Source organism: Alligator mississippiensis, chromosome 12, assembly GCF_030867095.1.
Source record: "Alligator mississippiensis isolate rAllMis1 chromosome 12, rAllMis1, whole genome shotgun sequence".
In the NCBI taxonomy this organism is placed as follows: domain Eukaryota; kingdom Metazoa; phylum Chordata; order Crocodylia; family Alligatoridae; genus Alligator; species Alligator mississippiensis.
Genome location: NC_081835.1, coordinates 43,562,719 through 43,583,655, shown reverse-complemented (window position 1 = coordinate 43,583,655; position 20,937 = coordinate 43,562,719). Strand labels below are relative to the sequence as shown.

General features: G+C 54.0%; 1 protein-coding gene across 7 annotated transcripts in view; it reads right to left on the bottom strand.

Annotated features, from left to right (window-relative positions):
* The window catches only part of SEMA3B (semaphorin 3B), a 90,941-nt gene that overhangs the window by 20,265 nt on the left and 49,739 nt on the right, over window positions 1–20,937 (bottom strand). For 4 of the 7 annotated variants that reach the window (XM_019482072.2, XM_019482069.2, XM_019482070.2 and 1 more), the window contains 3 exons: window positions 8,712–8,855; window positions 4,026–4,183; window positions 3,058–3,120 (listed from right to left, as the gene is read on the bottom strand). In XM_019482072.2, coding sequence (XP_019337617.1) covers window positions 3,058–3,120; window positions 4,026–4,183; window positions 8,712–8,811 — 321 coding nt within the window. In that variant the 5' untranslated portion in view covers window positions 8,812–8,855. Of the gene's footprint in view, window positions 1–3,057; window positions 3,121–4,025; window positions 4,184–8,711; window positions 8,856–10,273; window positions 10,443–20,710; window positions 20,845–20,937 lie in introns of those variants that run through there. The other 3 variants (XM_059716158.1, XM_059716159.1, XM_006265539.4) reach the window with 3 other exon arrangements.

Here is a 20,937-nt window from a genome sequence, read left to right as displayed (position 1 = left end):
GGCCTATGGGAGGGAGGCTGGTGGCCTGACTCTGACCTGGCCAACAGGGCTTGGGATTTTGGCAATGGGTGGGGTGACAGTACTACCACTGCTTTCCTGCTGCTAGAGTTCCTGACCCATGGGGAACCCCAGGCCAGATTTCAAGGCTCTGCAGGCTTCATATGACCCACAGCCAAGAGGTTTCAGCACCGTTGAAACAGACTTCCTAGAGAGGCTGTGGAGCCTGCATCACTGGAGGTTTTCAAGAAGAGGCTGGATAAGCATTGGTTAAGCACAGAGGTTGTCAACCGGGGGTATGTGTACCCCCGGGGGTACTTGGGAAGGCCCTAGGAGGTATACACTGGCAGGCGGGGATGGAGTGTCACCACCCACCACCCCGCATCACTGCCTCCCAGGAGCAGGGCCGTGGGTGGAGGCCATGGCAGCAGTGCCTCTCTGCGGGCCGCACAGGCACTGCCTGGCTTGCTGGACACAGGAGGGAAGCTCACATGCGGCCACTGCTGCCACCCACCATCCTGCATCCTCTCTTTATCTGGCCATGCACCACCTCCCCCACCCCCCACCCTGCTCCGCATCTGGCCATTGGGAGTACACTTATTAAAAAAAGTTGAAAAACCCTGGGTTAAGGATGATCTAGAAGCAACTATGCCTGGAGTGCTCTGCTAAGAGTAACAGTTAGAAGCCCAAGAGCCCCCCATGTCACATGGGTTGCTGGGAGATAATGAAAAAAGGGCTGAATCCTATGGCAGGTAGATATTGGAGATGACCATATTCCAGCACCAGAAAAATGAAGCAGAGTTCCACAACTGGCTTAGTGGCAAAAGATATTTAAAGGAGCTAGGATAAGATTATGGAAGGGATACAGAAAGTGTGGGGGGGCCTGACTGTCCAGTAAGATGGTGTGATGTGTGGAGTTATGCTTGGTGTCCCCAGGCTGCAGAGCAGAATGGAGTGTGTTTGGTTTTTCCAATGCTTCTGGACTTTGCTGGAGCTAGGAAGGATTATTTTTCTCCCTCCTCTTGCTATAGGTGCCAGGGTTTTTTTTCCCTTTCCTCAGAGGCACTGGCTGTTGCTGCAGCCGATGTTGGGCAATTTGACTGGGGTGTGCCACTGCTGGTGCTGGGACTTCAACCCAGAGGTTCTGGGCTAGAGGGTCTTGCCCTTCTGCTCAGGTTCTGGCCAATCACTTTATCTGGAATCAGGAAGGGATTTTATCTTGGGGTCAAACTGGTATGGACTGTGGGGGTTTTGCCTACCTCTGTAGCAGGGGGATTGGGGTGGGTAGGGCACGGCCCTCTTCCTTGGGTCTCTCGACTGAATTTTAACAACCCTTAAGGCAGCAGGACTCTGACCACCATTGTGCCCTGCTTAATCTATGCCAGATTAGAGTGCTGTGCCTTGTAGTTGTATGGCAGGGTTGATTGTATAGTTTAGTAATAGGTTGGACAAGGAACTGTGTGGGATGGTTTGGATAGGAACTGTGTGGGATGGTTTGGATAGGAATTGTGTGGGATGGTTTGGATAGGGATGATCCTGCCTCAGGCAGGGGGTTGGACTAGGTGACCTAGACATCCCTTCTGCCCTGACTTCTCTATCATTCTTTGATTCTGAGGGTAGCGAGCCAAGATGGTTGGGGGCTGAGGACAACTAGTTCCGCAGTGGGATGGAACAGGGCCCAGGCTGCCACCACAGCAGGGCAGAAAGGGTTAAAACTCAAAGAAAGGTCTGCTGGGCACCTCTCCCCCAAAACCAACTGTCTCCATTGAGATCATGGGCAAACCCCTCACTGTCTCCCCACCAGCCCTCTGGATCGGGGAGATCCTAGAGACAAACTCCTCCTTTAGCCTCAGTCTTGTCCAGGTCTGATCTAGATGTGGCCCAGCCCTACAGCAGGAAAGGAGCAAACAGTCTCCTGTGGATCCTTATCCACAGCAGCAGCTCACTCCAGTCCCACTGCCCCCCAACAACTGCTCTTAACAGGTCAATGCCAAAGGAGCAGCTGTGATCATCTTGCCCACAGGAGGGGTCCACAGCTGAACAAAAGAGGCACTGCCCCCCATGATGCTGCATCTCTAGCTCCTGCTATCACCCTGCATTGCTGCCCAGGTCAGAACTCCCTCCCAGTCCCTGCCTTTCTCCAGAGCAGATCTCACCACATCCTGGGGCTTCCTCCCTACCCCAGCTTCACTGATCTCCCAGGAGGTCAGCAAGTGGGCTTGGACAGGTGGGGTGCCAGACTGCCTCAACCGGTCTGGTCACTAGGAAGGGACAGGCTGATGGGAAATACCCCTGCCCTGCTTCTCCTCAGCGTGTGTGTGTGTGTAGGGGGGTGTTGTTCCAGGAGAAGGAAGAAGGCCCCTTCAGGAGGTCAGAGTGTACTCACTGGGCTTAGCCCTGCAGGGCAACCCTAAGGACAATGCCAACTGAGGGGGTGCTGGACTCCCCTGTGGAATGGACCCTAAGGGAGGGACTTTGGGGTCTACCATCAGGCATGATTCCAGGAGACACTCCTCACAACAGCACCACATTGTTTGACCTGTGATGTGGCAAAGCTCAGCAGCACCCAGCCCTTCTGTGCGATCTCTTCCATGCTCCAAGAGGCCCTACACCCTCCCAGGGGCACAGGACCAGCTCCATCCTATGTATCCAAGGGCAAACAGGAGGTACCACCCTCAGATCACCAAACTGGGGTCAATGGCAGAACCCCCATTGATGCTCACTGTGGCTGTCCCTAGGGACAAATGCTGGGAAGCTCTGCTTGAATGCCAGGCTGGCAGGATAGGTTGGCATCTAGGGCATGGTACCTGGCATTACGTCCTTCCAGCAGTTCCATCACCAGGATACAGAGCTCACACTGGCTGGTAAGGGCCTGGGGTATTCACTGTAGCTGCCAGGGAATGGCTGGAAAGATTCTCCAAAGGGCTGAAGGGGCTGGACTCATCCCAAAGCCTGGCACAGCCAAAACAGGGATCTGGGTCCCAGAGACCTTCTTAGTAAAGTGTGAAGTCTGCATTATCCTCCAGCCCTCCCACTGTCTTAGCCCAACCAGGCACTTACATTGATGTCTTTGCCAGCCCAGTTGCACTCCTCCCTCCACTCCACAGGTGCTGGCCAGTATATCTGTGGAGACAGTAGGTAAGTTCAGGGGAGCAACAGCCTATGGTTATATTTTTGACCTTTAAGTAAACATGGGTAGGCACTGGACATGCTTCCCAACACAGTGCTACTCGATCTTGTTCCACAGCCCTTGGCCATTCTGGCCCTGGCCTCTTCCTCAGCCCAGCCAGTCTCCCTCAATCCAGATCTACATGGGTCCCTACTGCGCTTGAGATGGCAGACTGGGGGATTAGGCACCCTTGAACAGGGAGGGGCAAGGGAGTGGTGATTCCTTGGGAGGCGACATTCCTAGCATTCCAGCCTCCTCCTCTTCCTGCTCCCTGCCAACTCCCCCAGGAAACTGCCTTTAATGAATGTCCTGGTTGAAAGGAGCTGGGGGAGAAATCAGCTGCCGCTTCTACCCGACCCATAGTGGATGCTGCATCCCAAGCCCAGCTGGACCAGGGTAGCTCCCTCCCCTGGACCCCGGGCATGGGCACCCCATTCACGGCAGCCTGGGGTGTGCTGGCACACAGCTGAGCTGCATCCAGGCCCCTTCCCAGAGAGGCATAGCTGGTGGCTTTTTTTGCAGTTAGGTCTCATGCAGTGCAGCTGAGGCCTTGCACAATCAAGAGGTGTCCTGAGAGAAACTCTGAAGCCTGCTGCCCCAGGGGCAAAGGACTTTGACCCAAGTTTGGTGGGCCTCAGGTTGGTGCTTGGTAACTGACATCCAGATCCCCAAGTCTCCTTCCCTCACTTCAGGCAACATCATCTGAGGAGGAACTCAGGGGCTGCAGGCTGGGATGGAGGGGGCACTGGCAGAGTTTTGGGCTGGGATGGCAGGATGCTGTGGGTCAAGGTTGGGGGCACCCCTGGTTGAGATGCTGACCTCCCATGCTGACCCCATGAGGCAGGAGCCGGGCTGTTACCTTCTTGTCTTGCTTGCTGATGTTGTCCAGACTCAGGGACGCCAGGTGGTTCTTGCCTCCTACAAAGAGGCGGCCACGTTCCTCATCCAAGAGCAGCGTGTCGTAGCAGCAGGAATGTTCCAGCTCCTGGGTGCGCAGCCCGTGGCGAGCCTTTAACTCTGGAGGGAGAAACGAGAGCTGAAGTGGAAGCGGTGGCTCTGTGGTAAGCTTTGCTCTGCCCCTTTATGAACTCTGCAGGGGATGCCTGGGCTCTGGCACAGGCCAGCCCCGCTAGGCCTTGACTTTCTCTCTGGAATCTCCCCTACCATTCCCTGCTTCCCTTCCAGAGCCAAAAGTGGAGAAACCCTAGGCCCTGACTCCCAGTCCTGTGCTGTAGGCCTATACAGGACCGCTCCCTACAGAAACAAGAACGTGAGTGGCTGTTGGAGCTGCTGTTCTGCCTAAGGTTTGGGGCTTTGATGGGATCAGCCATCTCCCCATATATCATGTGCTCTTCCTTCTCTTTGGAAATAAGAGTAGAGACTTTCTGTAGGGTTCAAGTACCCACTACCTGCAAATGCACCTGCAGGGCACAGTCCCCATGATGGAGTACACTGGGCAGCCCAGCACATGCAGTCCCAGTGCTACCACTCAGACCAGCTGGCTGCCCAGTCCTGGCTTACTTCAACCCAGAGGCTCCCCCTCCTCTCTCCTCCCCTCCCCCAAAGCCATCCCACCAGCTTTAGCAGGTTAGCAGCCCCTGCCACAACTCAACATTAATCTCTCAGCGCAAGAGGCAGCTTGAGGGAAAAAGGGCCCTTTCTCTGCCCGCAAAGGCTAATCTGCTCACAGCAGTGGGAACAAATGGACTATTGTGAAGAGGCTAAAGAAAGCCGCTCGCAGGGAAGCAAACTGCCCACTAATGAGCTGCTGGCTGGGGTGGTGCACCATGGCTGTGGGACAAGGCAGCCCGGCATGGCTCTGGGGCCAGAGCCAGGCCAGCTCCCTGCTCTCTGTGCCCTCCCCACCCTACTCAGGTGCCACCCTCCTGCCCCTAACATGCCTTTGCAGAACCCTGGGCACAGAGCAGCAACAAAGCAACATCAGGAAGGAGCCAGGCCAGGAGCTGAGGAGCCAGAGACACTGCAAGGTTTGTGCATCTTGTGTGCACATTTGTGATCCTGGGTTACCATGTACCTGCACAGGCAATTGTGTGTTCTTACACATATCTGTGCACATTCCATGCACCATCACCCCCTCAGGGATGCCATCAAGTGCTGAGAAAGGCAGGTCCAAGCAAGTGCAGGGAGAGGCCGGGTCTATTACCCAGTGCCTTACAAGTCTTCCCTCCATCCCACAGAGTGAGCAGCAGGGTCCTCCCGCTCCCAGGAATCAACTGTCCCGCTACAACTGTGACACTCCAGGTGAAGCAGAGCAGGCAGGTTAAAAACGCTGTGCTTCAGAGGCCCCTTCCTCCAGTCACCAACAGTTTGGAAAGGGGACAGCAGGAGCATCCCCAGCCTGGCTGGTTTCCACACTCCCCACAGGGGCTGGGCAAAGGCTGGTCTCTGGCATTGACCATATGGCTCAACACACAGCTCACTATTCAGACACGGAGGGCCCATCCCCATCTGCTTCTTTCTTGCTGCATGGACAGGGACCACCTTACCTAACATGGCTGGGAGAGGGGCCAGTGCCTGGTTCCTACCACATGGACCCAAGCACCATGGAGGAACCTGCAGCCATCCACAGCATGACCCAGCCCAGTACAGCCCCCATGGTTACCATATTTCACTCTCCACACACAAGCCTGTGGGCTTGGGTGGGCAGAGACCTACAGCCACTGGATCCCTGGGAGCAGGATGCTGCTGCTCAGCCCGCACTGACCTCTGCAGGGAGGGCACAAAGCTGCTCTGGGAGAACAAAGTACAAAATTCAATGCAGCAGATGCAGGAATTGGAGTCAACGGAGTCGAGATGGTGCAGGGTGGGGAGTAACTTCTGGCCCACGCCTTGCAGTGCCCTCTGCTGGGGAGCCTGGCTCTGGCACAGCAGGGAGCTCATCTTCTTGGTGCCCTTTCCCTTTTGTTCAGGCTGACCTGATGCCTGGCTGAAGAACTTGACTGAATATTTAAGGAGTGGTATCACGTGCGGTAACCAGGCAACCTGATGCTGTTGCCTAGCAACTCTACTGGAAATCAACCAAGAGGCAGGGACTCCCCCTTCCTCAATGAGTTTCAGGCTGGTCACAGTGATGGACTTGTTGGTGCAAAGGGTAAATGCCCAGCAGAGATCCAGGCAGTGCTGCCTCTGCAGCTCCCTCTGATCACTTCTGCAGGTAGGCCAGGGGCAGAAAGGGTCCCCCTGACTTGGGGCTGCGCTCCCACCCTTCATGCCACACTGGGGCTAACAAGGAGCAGAACCAACCTGGGCTCCATGGGGGTGCCCCAAGGCAACTGGGACATCATGGGTATACAACAGTGCTCTTAGCAGGCCCCCTGCCTGGGGAGGGAAAGTACATGGACGTGGACACTGCTTATATTCAGCACAGCTACGTTATCTCTTGGGGGGATGCTACTGCCAGGGTGGGAGTTAGAGCAGCTTTGAGGCCTCCATCACCCCATTCAGGATTCCTTCCCCCTCCTACCGGCTGCTCTAAGCTTGGTCCAGAAGCAACAGGCACAAGCCTCTGTTGCTTACCTCCCACCTCCTATTCACCACAAGAGCACTGCTGAAGATGACTCCACTCTGGACTGCCAGGGGATTCACAGCAGCACTGTGCTGGGCAAGACTCGGCCTGTGCAGTTCTGGGCCTGAGTCCTCACAGCACCAGGGTTAGGTGTTGGCTAGAAAGCAGGAGGCTCTATGGGAAGAGCTTGCCCGGGCCAGGGCACCTGCCAGTAATTCCACAGAATCACCACTGTGAAGTCTCCTTTGTTTCTGCTCCTAAAAGGTGCCGGCTGCCGGCTCTAGACAGTGGAAGTGGAGGGAAAGTCCCCCACGCTCCCACCTGCCCTAAGGCTCCAGTGGTGAGGGGGGAACAGAAAGAAAAAACAATTACTGCTTAGCAGAGGCTGCCAGCCCCTGGAAAGGCTTGTCATCCACAGTGTGGAACCATTGAGCCATTCTGATTGGAGCGGGATTGGGACTGTGGGCTCCCCCAAGGTGAGCACCACCCCCTGCCTGAATTCAGCCAACTCCCCTTCATGGATGGGGCTGGTGCACTAAGCTAAGTCTCCCCCTTTTCCTTTAAGATATTCCCTCACAGCCTTGTTGGGAGAAGGTCACACCTGGGGTGTGGGAGTCTCCCTAGTCAGAGATCAGGTCCCACCAGAGCAACAGGATGGGGGCCTGAGCTGGCCCCAGGGACTAGCTCAGCCCCACTATCCAAGAGGAAGACTGCTGCTGCACCAGCAACATCATCTATCCACACTGAATGGGACATTCCAGCCCTACATGCAATGGGGCATTTGATCAAGCTGCAGCCCCCTGGCTCTGGAGCAGGGACCCTCCATGCTGGGGAGCTCAAGTACTTGCAGATCAAAGCTGTCAGCATTAATCTGCTGGACGCACAACTGAAACCAGTGTTATTCCTCACGGATGGTGGAGGGGGTTGCAGCATCTTACGAAGCATGCAGAGGGCCCAACGGTTCACAGCAAGGGCAAGGGATGCAGCATGACACTGAGTGACCCAGCGTGGCTGTAATAAGCTTCCCGCCTCCTTGTCACACTCATACAAGCATCTCAGCATGGGACAAAACCCCTGCATGCTTGCCCCCATCACTCTCAGCTGTGCTGGCTTCAGTCTTGCCCATAACCCCAAGAAGGACAGCATTCCTGGTACCAGACACTGCTCATGCTGAAGTGCTGCCAACCCCTATGGGAGGGTTATACAGGCCAGGAGCATGTGGATATACTGTAGCCAAGCACACAAACCAAGCTGGCATCAACAAGAGCAATTCCACTGATGTGAGATGTGCCTACTGATGCCAACCAAAGATCTGGCCTCCAGATTGCTCATAGGAATCCAGCCCTAATGCCACATCTTTGGCAACTCCCCTTTGCTATAGAAGGCTCTGGCTGGAAGTGCTGGCTGTGAATGTACATATTCTGCAAACACACTACACAGGTGGGCACAGCCATGCCACAGGCACCCCTGACACTGGTGAGCTGGGCAGCCCACCATGCCCCCATGCCAGTTACATGGACAGAAGAGTCCCAGGAAGTGTTTCATTTCCAAAAAAGATCTCCACTACTTTGTCTCAAAACTACTGACTAGAGACTGAAAACTTGGCTGTGCACTGGGCTGGATTTTGCTCTTGCTCTCACCGGTGGTGCAGTTCCACTGGCTTGCTTTGGATTTGTGAGGTCTGATCATGGTCCCCACTGCTCTAGATTTCCAGCATGACTGCAGATCTTGGCCAGTTTGACGGAGAGCAGAAGCCATCCTGCAGGCTGTGTGCTGCCCCCCTTGTTAATTCATTACCATTTCCCAGATTGATTAACTCGCCAGGCATGTCTGACAGAGCCTGCATTCCAGGTGCTATATGGGGTCACTCCACTGCCCCTCCCAGGGGTGAGGGAGGTGTGCACCAGATACATCTTGAGATCCAGCTTTGGCTGGACACCGACAGCAGGAAGGGACTTGCACCCCTCTGTGTTCTCCAGCTAGGACTGAGCAGTGCCTGGGACAGGACATGCCACTTACCTGAGAAGGAGAGCTTGAGCCTCGGGTTGGTACTGGCCGCCTTGCTCCAAGTGCTCCCAGCCAGGCTGCAGAGCAACAACAGCAAGCGTGTGTGGCTCATGATTGCTTTCGAGCTCCTCTGAGCTAAGGCACTGGACTCTGAGCCTAAGACAGCCAGAAAGGGAGAAAAGAGAGAGGGAGACAGTGAGATCAGATTACAGCCCCCCCTTCCCAAGGCGCTGGGGGAGGGAGGGTGGATGCAGGATCCGCCTCAGAGAAGGGATGACCTGTAGATTTCTCCGACTGCCTACAGTAAGGCAGGTGGTGGGAAGGGGGAGGCACCCACCAGAGTCAGCAACTCCATTGACCACTGAGCCCTTCTATCCTGCAGTACCAGCAGGTCCCCTCTGCATGAGGAAGCACTGCCTCCCTAATTCATCCCAAGATGCCACTTGCTGTCATACAGCAGGGCACAGTGCCTATCTGGTCACACCTGACAGGTAAACTGTGGCACTCTGCAGCATGATGCCACTCAGCGTGGCACTGGAGCCTGATCCAAGCACATTCACTGAAAAGCTAAGATGCTCTGAGCCCCTGCCTCTGACCTGTGATGTGAATGGCTAAGTCTGGACAAAGTTCCTTTGGGTTTGGAGCACCTGGTGTGTAACCAAGCTGGCAGGGCTGGGCACCCTCAGGAAGGACAGCTCTGCTGTAAAAGAGCAGGTAGCACAGTGGTGGTCTGAGCACTTGGACTCAGGACCCCTGGGTTCTAATCTCAGCTCTGCTACTGGCCAGCTGGGTGACCTTGGGTAAGTCCCCCCAGCTCCCACTCTTTCCCCACAGACATAACAGCACGCAGCTGAGGCTAGCTGTTTACACGGGGCCCAATCCTCTGTTTGGGACTTGGGTTCACATTTAAGCTTTGTTTACAGATTTCAGTGTCACTTTCCAGGCTCTGAAGTACAAGAAAATACCACTATATCCAGGGTCTTGGGGCACCCTCTGCTGGTCCCCCCACAGCTGATAATCAGACAGCCCTTCCTCACAGCGGCCATGCATAAGCCAGCCAACAAAAGCGGCTGCATTCCAAGCAGAGGGGACAGACAAAGACAAAGACAAAGTGGGGAAAGGAATGCTGCCTTCAGCCTCCCAGGGAGGGAGCGCAGCCCAAGGCCGTGGAGAATGCTGGGCGGCCAAGCCCCCAGGCAGCACCCCAGAGAGGATACAGCAGCTGGACTAGAAAAATGACACCCCTTGGAGGACAGGAGGAAGGTGTGAATCAGGGGAGAAAGACCCCTCCTTCCCTCTCCATCCTGATGCCACTACATTCCCTCCCCACTAAAAGAGAAACTCCACCAACTGTTTGCAATCTAGGGCTTATGACACACTGGGGTGCAGTTTCAATGCCATCCAAGGGAGGGCAGCATGCAGACTTTCACCATTCCAGTATCTGAGGCCAGAGTTGCAGGCTGTTCCCTGTTTAAAGTTAAACCTGTAGTGTCTTATATCACACCCCTGGCTTGCAGATCTCTCTCCCCCAAAAACAGAGCAATTCCCACAAGCTCATGCATGCCACAACTCACCCCAGGGTGGAAGGGTGCAGGTAAGTGACGCAGGGAACCAGATGTGCTTTAAGGCTTGATTCTTCTAGAACCACTGGGTGGGACTCAGGATTTGCTCCCCTGCGTGAGGCTCACGCTGCCTCCCAAGTTCATGTCTGCTGGGCTGCCTTGGCCCTGCTGCAGAACTGACCCTTTTAAGGCGAGTGCGAGCAGAGGCTGAGCACGAAGAGCTGATATGCCTCTATGCAGCAGGGCTTAACACAATAATGTTAGCGGCTGCCAGCTGTGCTCAGCCACAGCCCCACAACTGAACTGAGGGGGAGGGAGAAGGACCAAAAGAGTCCAATCCTATCTGGCAGCACATAAAGACAGGAACACAATGCTTGTGACAGAGAGGGCCATGGACTGACAGTGGCACACAAGTGGTAAAGAGCAACGTGCTCTCCTCTCTCTTAGAGGGGATGTTCTCAAGGGGGCACAAGGGGCAGTGAAGGGATTCAGGTAGAGCAGAGGGAACAAGGCAGGGGCCTGACCCATGTTAATCACTAAGTCAGCCAGCCATAGACCACCCTCTGATGTCAGTGGAGCTTGAATGCCACCTCCCACACTTGACACCTTCCAGAGAAGGCTTTAGTCCAGCAGTTCTCAACCTTTTTAAAACTTGAAGCACCCCTTGATAGACTCAAGACACCACTCAGAAAAGGTCAGCTTTGTTTTCACTCGGGTTTTGAGTGCAGAAAGATAAAATAGCATTTTTCTGTTGCAAAGGACTCAGAAAGACCACAATAACTCAGTATGTTTTTTAACATTGTGGATTCCTATTTGAAATCTCTGGGTTTATACTGTGAATTAGGTTTGCACACCTAACAGTGCTAACAACACATGGCAACCCATGGCATGGCAATCCAGGGTGCTTTAGGCACTCCACATTTCTCAATGCTACAAAGCCCTATTCCACCCTATATAGCCATGCTGCAGCAGGGCAGTACAATAACATGGGGAGGGTGAATCAGGGCTGCCTTGTCACCCTGATTGATTAACACTGCATCTGGGCAGCAGCGCTAGTGCTAAGCCTGGGGAATGCCAGCATGCTTTCTGAAGCCTCTTGGAGAGCATCAAGACATGCAGCTGTAAATCAAATTGACGAGTCTGCTCCTCTCCAGCTTGAGAGCAGCTTCTCCTTACAAGAAGTGAGCAGCCAGGCATCACTGTTACAAAGCAGTTACCACAATCAATATTTGTTTTACAGTGGCATCAAAGCCCCTTTGTGGTTCCAGTCTAAGACGGTGCCTGGGAAGGAGAAAGTGCTTTGACTAGGAATATCCAGCACATCAATGGCAGAGGCAGGGACACAACCAGGCCTCCTAACTCCCTGACTGATGCTCTGTCCACCAAACGCCTCCCATGACTACATCTGCCTGGGGGCCTCCTGCAGATGCAACCCATCTCCGAAGCCAGCAAGCAGCTTCTCTCCATCCAGATGCAATCAGGCCCTCCCATGCCAAGACTCAGACCTCCAGCAAAGGAAGCCCTCCAAGCCCATTAGCACAGAAAGCCGAGTCAGTGTCCGTTTCCCCAGAATCCCATGCAGTTGTGGTGTCTGTCCAGATCTCCTATGGCTCCATGGAGGTGCAGAGGCTCCAGGATGGGCAGCTTCCTCCAGGCTGCTCAGGGCTACTTGATTTCAAGGACTGTTTCTCACCAAGATGGGAGAAAGGGAAATTCCTAAATACAAGAACTTCACTAAGGCAGAGGCAAGTGTGAAGTCCAGTTAATATTCCCTCTCACCTCCTAAGCCTGTACCAGCAAAGCTCTACACCTTAACCCCTGTAACAAGCATGAAGCTGTTTGAGTACAAACAACACAGATGTAGCACCACCCCTGACCAGGCCAGCTCTGGGTACCTCAGTGTCTCTTTGTCCAGGACAGTTCACACAGCCTGGCTCAGCTACCATGTCTCTGCCCTCAGACTAAATAATCATCACAGTGAAAAAAAAGTCACCACTTCCAGGAACCCAAAACAAACACACAGGACTTCCCACCCTGAGCCTCAGAACTGGAGCTGGCCTCTCCTTCCCAAGAGTCCATCATCTCCTCTCAGCCCAGGACCTGCTCTCTATAAGAAGCCCCATAACTCCTAAAGCATCTCTCCACCTAGGAAGGTTGGATTTAGCCATGTGACCTGACTATCAGGTGTTTGTTCATTGTCCCCACATGGAGAGGTGAGCTAACTTTGTCACAGATAGGACCAAACCCATTATCCCTTAAAGGGTCAGTCCTTATGGTGAAAAGAGAGCTAGGATGAGCTCTGTCTGCCTCCATCAACAAGTTGTACCCTGACACACAGATATACTGGGGAAATTGTTTTAGTTGAAACTTTTCTTTTTGGAAAAAAAGCAAATCCAGCACCAGGCATTTGAATCCTGGTCACTTTTGCCAAACTGCCCATTCTAAAAAAAGGAAGCAAGATTCAAAGGAACAGAAACCTATGGATTTTCCAATTCTAACGGACTTTCTTTCAGTTTCCTGTGAACATATTCTGAGAAATATTTAGCAATGTCAAAAATATCCCTTCTTGAAATCAAAGCAAAATGTTGTGTCTTGGGTAAAACAAAATGTTTCACTTGATATAAAACTTTTCAGCTTTTCAGTTTGCCAAAAAATTTCATTTGGCTTCATCCTGAACAAATGGGTTTGGTTTTTGTTTTGAATAATTGAAAAATTATCCCCTTCTCTCCTAGCTCTAACATGCATGATGCTTGCTAGCTCCCTCCTGCAAAAAAAGGCAGTAGCTTTGATGTCTACATAGGTTTCATATACATTCATTGTATCAACAATCTATGTTGTTCACTAAGTCCAGAGCACAAATGATTCTGACACCTATCAGTTCCATGGTTAAGGGCCTGTTGCTGGTCACCACTTAGGCAAGTATCTGATAGCTTGGTGACCTCTAATGGATCTGTACCACTTACTGCAAAAAGGAGTCCAGGCTGAGCTTCATGACCACTGACCAGGCCCTGCACTGAGCTGCATGACTTCCCTATGAGGGACTGTCATCCTCAATTTACAATTGGGGAAACTGAGGCACAGAGCACTGAACAATATGTCAAAGGGGACAGTGGGAATCTGCAGTGGAGCTGTGAACTGAACTGTCATCTCTTCTGTCCCAAGCTACTGTCCCATCTGCTAGTACAGGCTTTGTCTTGTACAGAGCCTGGTAGAAGCAACAACAGTTTGGCCATGGGCCCCTTTAAAGGAGACAGCATGTTCTCCAGTTGTCCTAGAAGCAGACTGGGGTTCAGACATTCCCCCCCCACAGGGTGGGACTGGCGCTACCTGGAGCAGCACATGCCCCCTGGTGTGCCAGTACACCTGTGGTGGCTGGGGCGTTTGAGGTACTGGCAAATTTCAGCCCATTCCTTCCTCCTCTCCACTCATGCACACAGGGAATGTAGCTGCCCCTCAAAGGCTGCCCTGCTGTCTGTTCTGCTATCCATGGTGATGATGACAGACCTGACTTATGCTCCTTTACTCCTGTGCAGGATGGACTGGTCAGTTTGCAGATGGCCGCTACTAGCTCTCCTCTGCACTAGGCTGAGGTCCCATGCCAGCAGCCTGGCTGGGCTTCCCAGGACACTGGCACAACAGCCAGAGGACAGCTCTGCAGCAAGGCATGTGGGGTTACATCCCATGTGCTCTTGCACAAATAGAGGCCACCAACACTAGCCTAGGAAGCCCCACTGCCAAACTCCAATGCTTTGGGTCTCCAGCCCCAGCCTGCCAGTGCCACCCACCACCACTGACTGTGCATTTTAAGTCCCCCCTCCTACCCCTCACCCAACCTTGGTGCCCAATCCGTGGCTGATTAATCTGCAACAGCCCCAGCTGGGAAGTCCAGGCTTTTTAGCTCATGCTCTAAGCAATTATGATCCACAACATACAAGGATGGCTACTAGCATGCCCAGCCTCCAGGCTCCCTAGACCAAATGACTGTCCGTGTACCTATTTACTGATGGGTCAGCTAGGCTCAGGTCTGGCATAACTCTAGAGAAGGGCTCCAACTCAGCCTCTGGAGCCGTGGGAAGATATCTTCACTTCTCTACCACCAATTTCTGGGGGGAGGTAGAAGGGAAGGAAAGGAGAGATCACAAAATAACTCCTGACATAAGCAAGTATCTGCTCAAGGAATCTGCTCATTCCAGGAAAACCAGCTTTCTTCAGGGAGCCCCCACGCCACAGATGACGCAGCACAGGGAGGAGCTGCATTTGCTGGAGGGAAAGAACTAATGTCTCTGCCACTGTCAGTCAGATGCACTGTGACCCAGGCAGTGAGGTGCAGTGAGATCCAGGCCACTGGCTGTCCAGGCCCAGCTCTATTCCTAGCCTCTCACTGCATTTCCCTGTGTAAGTTACTTCCTTTCTCTGTGCCTCAGTTTCCTCCATGGGGGATAGGCCCCTCCCTATGGATGAGAGGGGCTGTGGGATCTTAGCATGAGTAACTGGTGCCTCTTGAATCTGGGGGGGCACCTGCAGAAGCCGCCTATGGTGTCGGCCCTGTCAGGGGGGGCACTAGCTCTACCGACAGCATCAGTGTCGGCCATTGGGGCAACTGCCGGTCCCATCACGGGGGGCACATGAACCCCCGTGCACCCCCTACCAGTCGCCTATGGATCTTAGGGTGTAAACATGTTTAGAACAATTATGGGATTGGTGCTCCCAGGACAATATGTTCCTGCCTGCTCTTGCAGTCAGTCTGTCTGTTTCCACCTGCTGTCTTTTGTTTTAATCTTAACTGGTGAACTGGTTGGAGCAGGGACTGGCCTTTTGTTTCATGTCTGCACAGCACCTAACACAATAGGACTCTGGCCTGTGACTGGGGCTCTGAGGCACTGGTGAAACACTACTCATCCTATGTGGATGCTCTTCAGCAAGGCCTGCTCTCCACTCGTCATGTCATTCCAGTTCAATGTGGTCCCACAGCCTCGATCATCTAGAGGATGCAATTTAAAAACAGATGGACCTCCTTCAACTTCCTCTTCATACATGCAAACTAAGGTCAGGGTGACATCAGTGAGTGCAAAGGAGAGCTGAATTTGGCCCATGCATGAGGCTAGGGTTGCCAAGCCTCTCCCGCCCCAATCAGAGTTGATGCAAAGCATTCCCTTTTGCAGTATCACTTTGAGTCCCATGGACCCAGCTGGGTGTTTCCCCACCTCGCTTTGCAGCAGGGGCATGGAGGACAGTGGATGGCATCAGAGCCTGTCTTGTGCAACTGCTTCCTTGAACCATTCGTGAGTAAGTGATGTCAGTTTCCCAAAGCCATTATGGAGCCATCAGGAAAGCCCCTTGCAACACAGGAGATTTTCTGGCAAGTGGTCTGGGAGCTACATGTCACCTACGGGAATCTGCACCAGCTTGGGGTATGAGAGAGAGAGCTGCCAGCCCCAAAAGTGAAAGGACTGGTTCTGGATTCCTGCACTGCCTACAATAGCTCTGGGGACAATCTCCAGGAAGGGTGAAGAAGCACCTTGCTGCTGAGCACTGTAGGAAGCCCTTAGCTAGCCAGAAGCCCCCAGCCTAGATCCCTATACCCCTGGGGGGCATTCCTCTCCCCCCTTGCAGCACCAGGGCCCTGGCCACACCTGATGTGTGGGTACCCCCTCTAATCAGACATCCCACACAGGGCTCTGCAGAAGGCAGCTGTGCTCCTGTAAGGAGGGGCTCTTTTGTAGGGTGCAATTTACTGGCTGGGGAGGCCTGGCAGGTCCCCAATTGATATGCACATGCCAGAGGGAAAGCAGGAGAGAGTCAGGAGCCAGGACTCCTGGGTTGTTCTGTTCCCAACTTCTGCTAGGTGACTATAGTCTAGCACGCAGAGCAGCAGAGTAGGGGTCTGGACTCCTGGATTTTGATATTTTAGCCCCTGGACTGGTGCCAGAGGCAGCAGAACCCACTAACTCAGCACTCCCTTTTGGTGGTGTATGGTGAATGGAAACCCAGCTACAATCAGTAACACACAAATCCTATGATCTCAGCTTGGGGAGGGGGTCTTTTTCAGCTCCCCCCCCCGCAGAGCAAAAACTCCCATTTGCAGCACATCCATGCACAGTGCTATGTGTGCCCAGCACAGAGGATTAAGCATCACAGCATTGGAGCTTTGGAGCCTGATGAGAGAAATACTCTGGTCTTTGCTGAGGAAGGAAACCTATAATCTGTGCCTGTCTCAGAGACAGCAGTGACTCACTGGGACACAGGTGCCCATTACAGTCCACATGGAAATCTATTCCCACAGCACCCACCTTTAGAGTCCTGGACGAAATGGAACCAGCTCCTAGCTTGGAGCTGTGGTTATTCCAGCCACAAGGGAGGCCAAGACTCACTCAGTGAACACTTGGACTGGCCTCCAAATTCTGCCATGGCTTTTCCCAGCTCTACACAGCAGCTTGCAAGTTACCAAAGACCCAAGAGATCCCCCATCCTCAAGCCAGCTCTGACACGCATTTTCTGATACCGTTTCCTGTAGGTGAGGGACAGGGAGTTTTCTACTCCCAGTCAGGTCAGATGCTTGGAGCAGCCTAGATCAGACCCACAGCACCAAACCACTTTTATACCAGAGCTGGGAGTTAACCCTTGATTCCAAGAAGGGTCCATCAGCTAATCGGAGCAGTCCCTCAGCTTGTGCCTCCAAATCATGGCTTGCCTTTCAACTGAATCCCAAACTTCTTGTCTTCTAGCCTGGCACGTCTTTGAGGCAATGCAGGTGGGCCGTGCTCGCTTATATAGCTGTCTGGTTCATTAGGGCTTCTTCCGGCTGTGCTATCAAAATGCACATTTTTAATAATGCTATGCTGTTAGGAGTGGGATGAGGGGTGTGGATGTCCCCTCTCCTAGTCTCCATCCAGTGTCTGGGGCTCACAAGGCTGGTCTACTCCTTCATGCCATGCCCAGGGCACTCCCTGCCTACCCAATCTTGTTCCATGTGTGCCCACTCACAGAAATGAGGCCTCAGAACAGCCCTGAGCCCACCCCAATAACCAGGCCTGAAGCAAAGTGAGGCCATGCTTGGAGCCACTCCAAGGCAGTCTCCTTTCCAAGAGCTGGCACCTCAAGGGCTCCTGGGCATGCATGGAGGTAGTGTGGCCAAGCTGATGGGTTCCCTCCTTGCAGCCAGGTACAACAAAGCCTGGTGGTAGGCCCCTAAACAAAGACAGCAGCCATGGATCAGGTTGCTGGGAGAGGATTTAGGTGAGCACGGCAGAGATCGGCCTTATAGAACAGCTTCACTCACCATCTGCAACATGTTACAACAACACTGTAATGACATTCCCAGACTAGGACCAGCTACAGAGGCAGTATGAGGGAGGGAGGAGGCAGGGGTGTAGAGAAGAGGGAGTGAAGACAGAAATATCATGAAGAAGCAGACTGGGTCTGCTGTGGCAGCATGGGAAGTCATAGCCCACCCACCCACCTCCCAGCTATGCTATGGCATCCTAGAGCCTGGGACTCCTGTGTGTGCATGGGACAAAGGGCCAGGAACTCTGTAGGTATAAATCATCTTGGCTCTCTCAACATCATGGCAATGCTGATTTATATCAGCCAAGGATCTGGCCTATAAAACCACATTTAACCCATGGAATCAGGACATGGTCATGAGAAATCTTAGTGCCCCAGTGATGACTACTCCCACTGGCCATATGTTTTCAGAGGCCAGCACCCCATGCACAGATACCAGCTGACACACCTCCCATGTTTCTCTGTACAGGTGGTGTTCAACTCCCTTGCCTTGGGCAGGCTCCAGTGCTCCAGGGATGGAAAGCCCAGGACAGGTCATCCCAGTAACCCTAACCCCTGTCCTGTGCCCACTGCATCCTCCTGCCACAAGGCTATGAGCTTCTCAGCACATCTTCACAGGGGCAGAGGCACTGTGCAGAGAAGCACAGGTGATGTGTCAGGAGGTGTCCATGCATAGGGTGCTGCCTGTGAGTGTGACCAGCAGTACATCTAGAATACACATGTTCTGCCCCTGAAGGACGCTCACTGCTCCTTCTCTGATAAACCCTGAGGCAAGGTAGGAGTGCATTGGTGAACGTCCTCTTGTCTGGACTAATGACCAACCACCCCAAATGAAACCCAAGGGCCCTTCTGTGAGTGTCCCAGCTAAATCACATGACAGCTTTGCCTCCCTCAGTATGTTTCATTCAGAAAAGTTTTTCAACAAACAAATAAATAAAATTCCCCCCTCTTGCATAGTGATTCTCCCTAGAGACAGATACATTTTGACCATGGGTGATTTATGGAAACCTTGATTAGACAAATAGACAGACAGACAGACAGATTGAAAGAAACACTTTGTATGCATTCAGTACCAAAGGTTGTAGAGAAATGCAAGCTCCTATTATTGACTGATCATAACAGCTAGCTTTATCATCAGCCAGAGAATGCCCATTCATGGTGTGGACAGACATTGACACTGACATTGGTTTGTGCACTGATGTTAATTACAACCGAATAGGACCAGACAGAGGTGCCACTCAGATACTGGCAGCTGGAACTGCACCTCACTAAGTTAGCCTTTAGCAAATTATTACCTTTGAATGGATGCAGGCAGAGGACACCTAACCTGATGTGATTTACCAGTCATTAAGTTTAACCGGTATAGCTTTACACTCCTGAATCTTGCAGAATAGGTTTCTACTGGATTGAGCAATGTCATCCCAGCACAGTGATTAACAGAAAAGTAGGGCTGGAAGGCACCTCTGGAGGTCATCAAACTAACCTCCTGCCTGAGGCAGAATCATCCCCATCCAAACCATCCCATACAAATCCGCTGTCTAACACAGGGCTGCTCAACCTCATGCCCATGGGCCAAATGCAGCCTTAGGAGCCATCGCACTCTCTCCCTCCTGCCAAATCCTCAAACCCCATTCCCTGTGCCACTGGATGGAGGCAAACTATGCCCTCTTCCCCCATGGGGCCAGGCCACATCCCTGCTTCTGGTCCCCCGCTTCTGAATCAGAGCCAAGCCATACCCCCTTCCCTCCACATGGGGCTGGGTCAAGCTCCTATCCCCTGCCAGGCTGCATTGGAGCCAGCCTCCACTCTGCACTCCATGTGGCCAGACAGTGCCTGGGTGCTGGATTGGGAGCACTGGCTGGAGCCAGCCTGTGTGTAGACCGGGCACTGTCAATCTGGCCCAGCCGGCAACAAGGTTGGGTAAGACTGGTCTAACCTATCACTAAAACTGTCAAAACTGCTGCATAACTACTAGGCACAGCACCCTACCTAACCTTCCACACGTAAAGCAGGGAGTGGCACAGTGGTGGTCAGTGTTATTAAAATGCATTCAAGAGGGCCATGCCCCATGCTGCAGGGAAGGCACTGCCCATCCACTACTAGATTACCCGTGTAAACAGTCTGTCTGTACATGTCCTCCAGCACCCATAGCCATGCAGAGCACTTATCTAGCCAGCTTTGGATATCAGTTCTCTCAGATTTACAAAGGAATAAGTCATCTCATGCTCCTGGCTGTGACATTTGAAGCTCCTAGGTTTCTGAGAGGGCAATGGGAGCCCCCAGCATGATCCTACAGCAGTCCATGGCCCTGTAGCTGCCCCAGGACAGCCTCCTGCTCCTGTTGCCACCCCCAGCCCTGGCCTGGAAGACACATGCTGTCCCTTTAAAAGCTAACTCTAAAGCAGCAGCACTGCCAAGGATAGTGAGCAATGCCAGAAGAACGGCAACACACTTTAAAGGCTGTAAAAGTTTATTACGTAGATCGGGTGACAGGCAAAACAGAAGTCAGCTGGTAAGGCAATAACCCTGCCCACTCACCCTCCATCCCCGCAAAGAGGGAGAAGGAGCCTGAAGGAATACAGGCAGCCTGGGCAGTGCTGGGCCAGCCCTCTGGCAGCCCCAGAAGTTTCCACACGTGTCCTTGTGTGTTACAGGCCCCCAATACTTCAACACGGGCCTGACCCTGAGCTGCCTGGTCAGGGAAGGGGGATCATACAGCAAGGGGCAGAGGGCTGGTGCTGGCTCTGTGCCCGCCCAGGGCTGGAGGCTGTGCGCTGTGTGCACCCACATGGCGCCTGCCCGCATGCCCCCGGCTCTGCCCAGCAAAACCGCTGTCACTGTCCCCAGCCCACAGCTCAAGACCAGCGTAAAGGCCAAGCCCCCGGCCCCGCAGGGCTGCCACCCGAGTCATGCCCAGGGCGCTGGGTCCGCGCCTGCTAGAAGGGTGCCAGGGCCCTGGGACATGCAAGGTGCTGGGGGAGCAACTCGGCCCCGGCCCCGTGTGCATCCGCGCGCCGGGGGAGCCCGGCGGCCCCGACGTGCCCCGCCGCTCCCCACGCGCAGGGAAAGGGAGGTTGGGACGGGGCAGCCGCGGCGGCAGAGCCGCGAATTCCCCGCGCCCGCCCGCCCCCCGCCCCGCCCCGCCCCGCGGGCTCCGCCACGCACCTGCCGGCAGGCGCCCGCGGCCCCGGCGAAGCGGGCACCGACCTGCGCGTCCCGCGGCGCCGCGCTCCTCCCCGCACACCGGCTCGGGCGGCTGCTCTCGCCGGCCCCGCACAGCGCGGCAGGGCTGCAGCCCGCCCCGCCCCGCCCCGGCCCGCCCCGGGGACAGGCGGCCGCCGGGATGGGAGGAGGGCGCCGGGACACGGCTCCCCCCGGCCCGCCGCACGCGG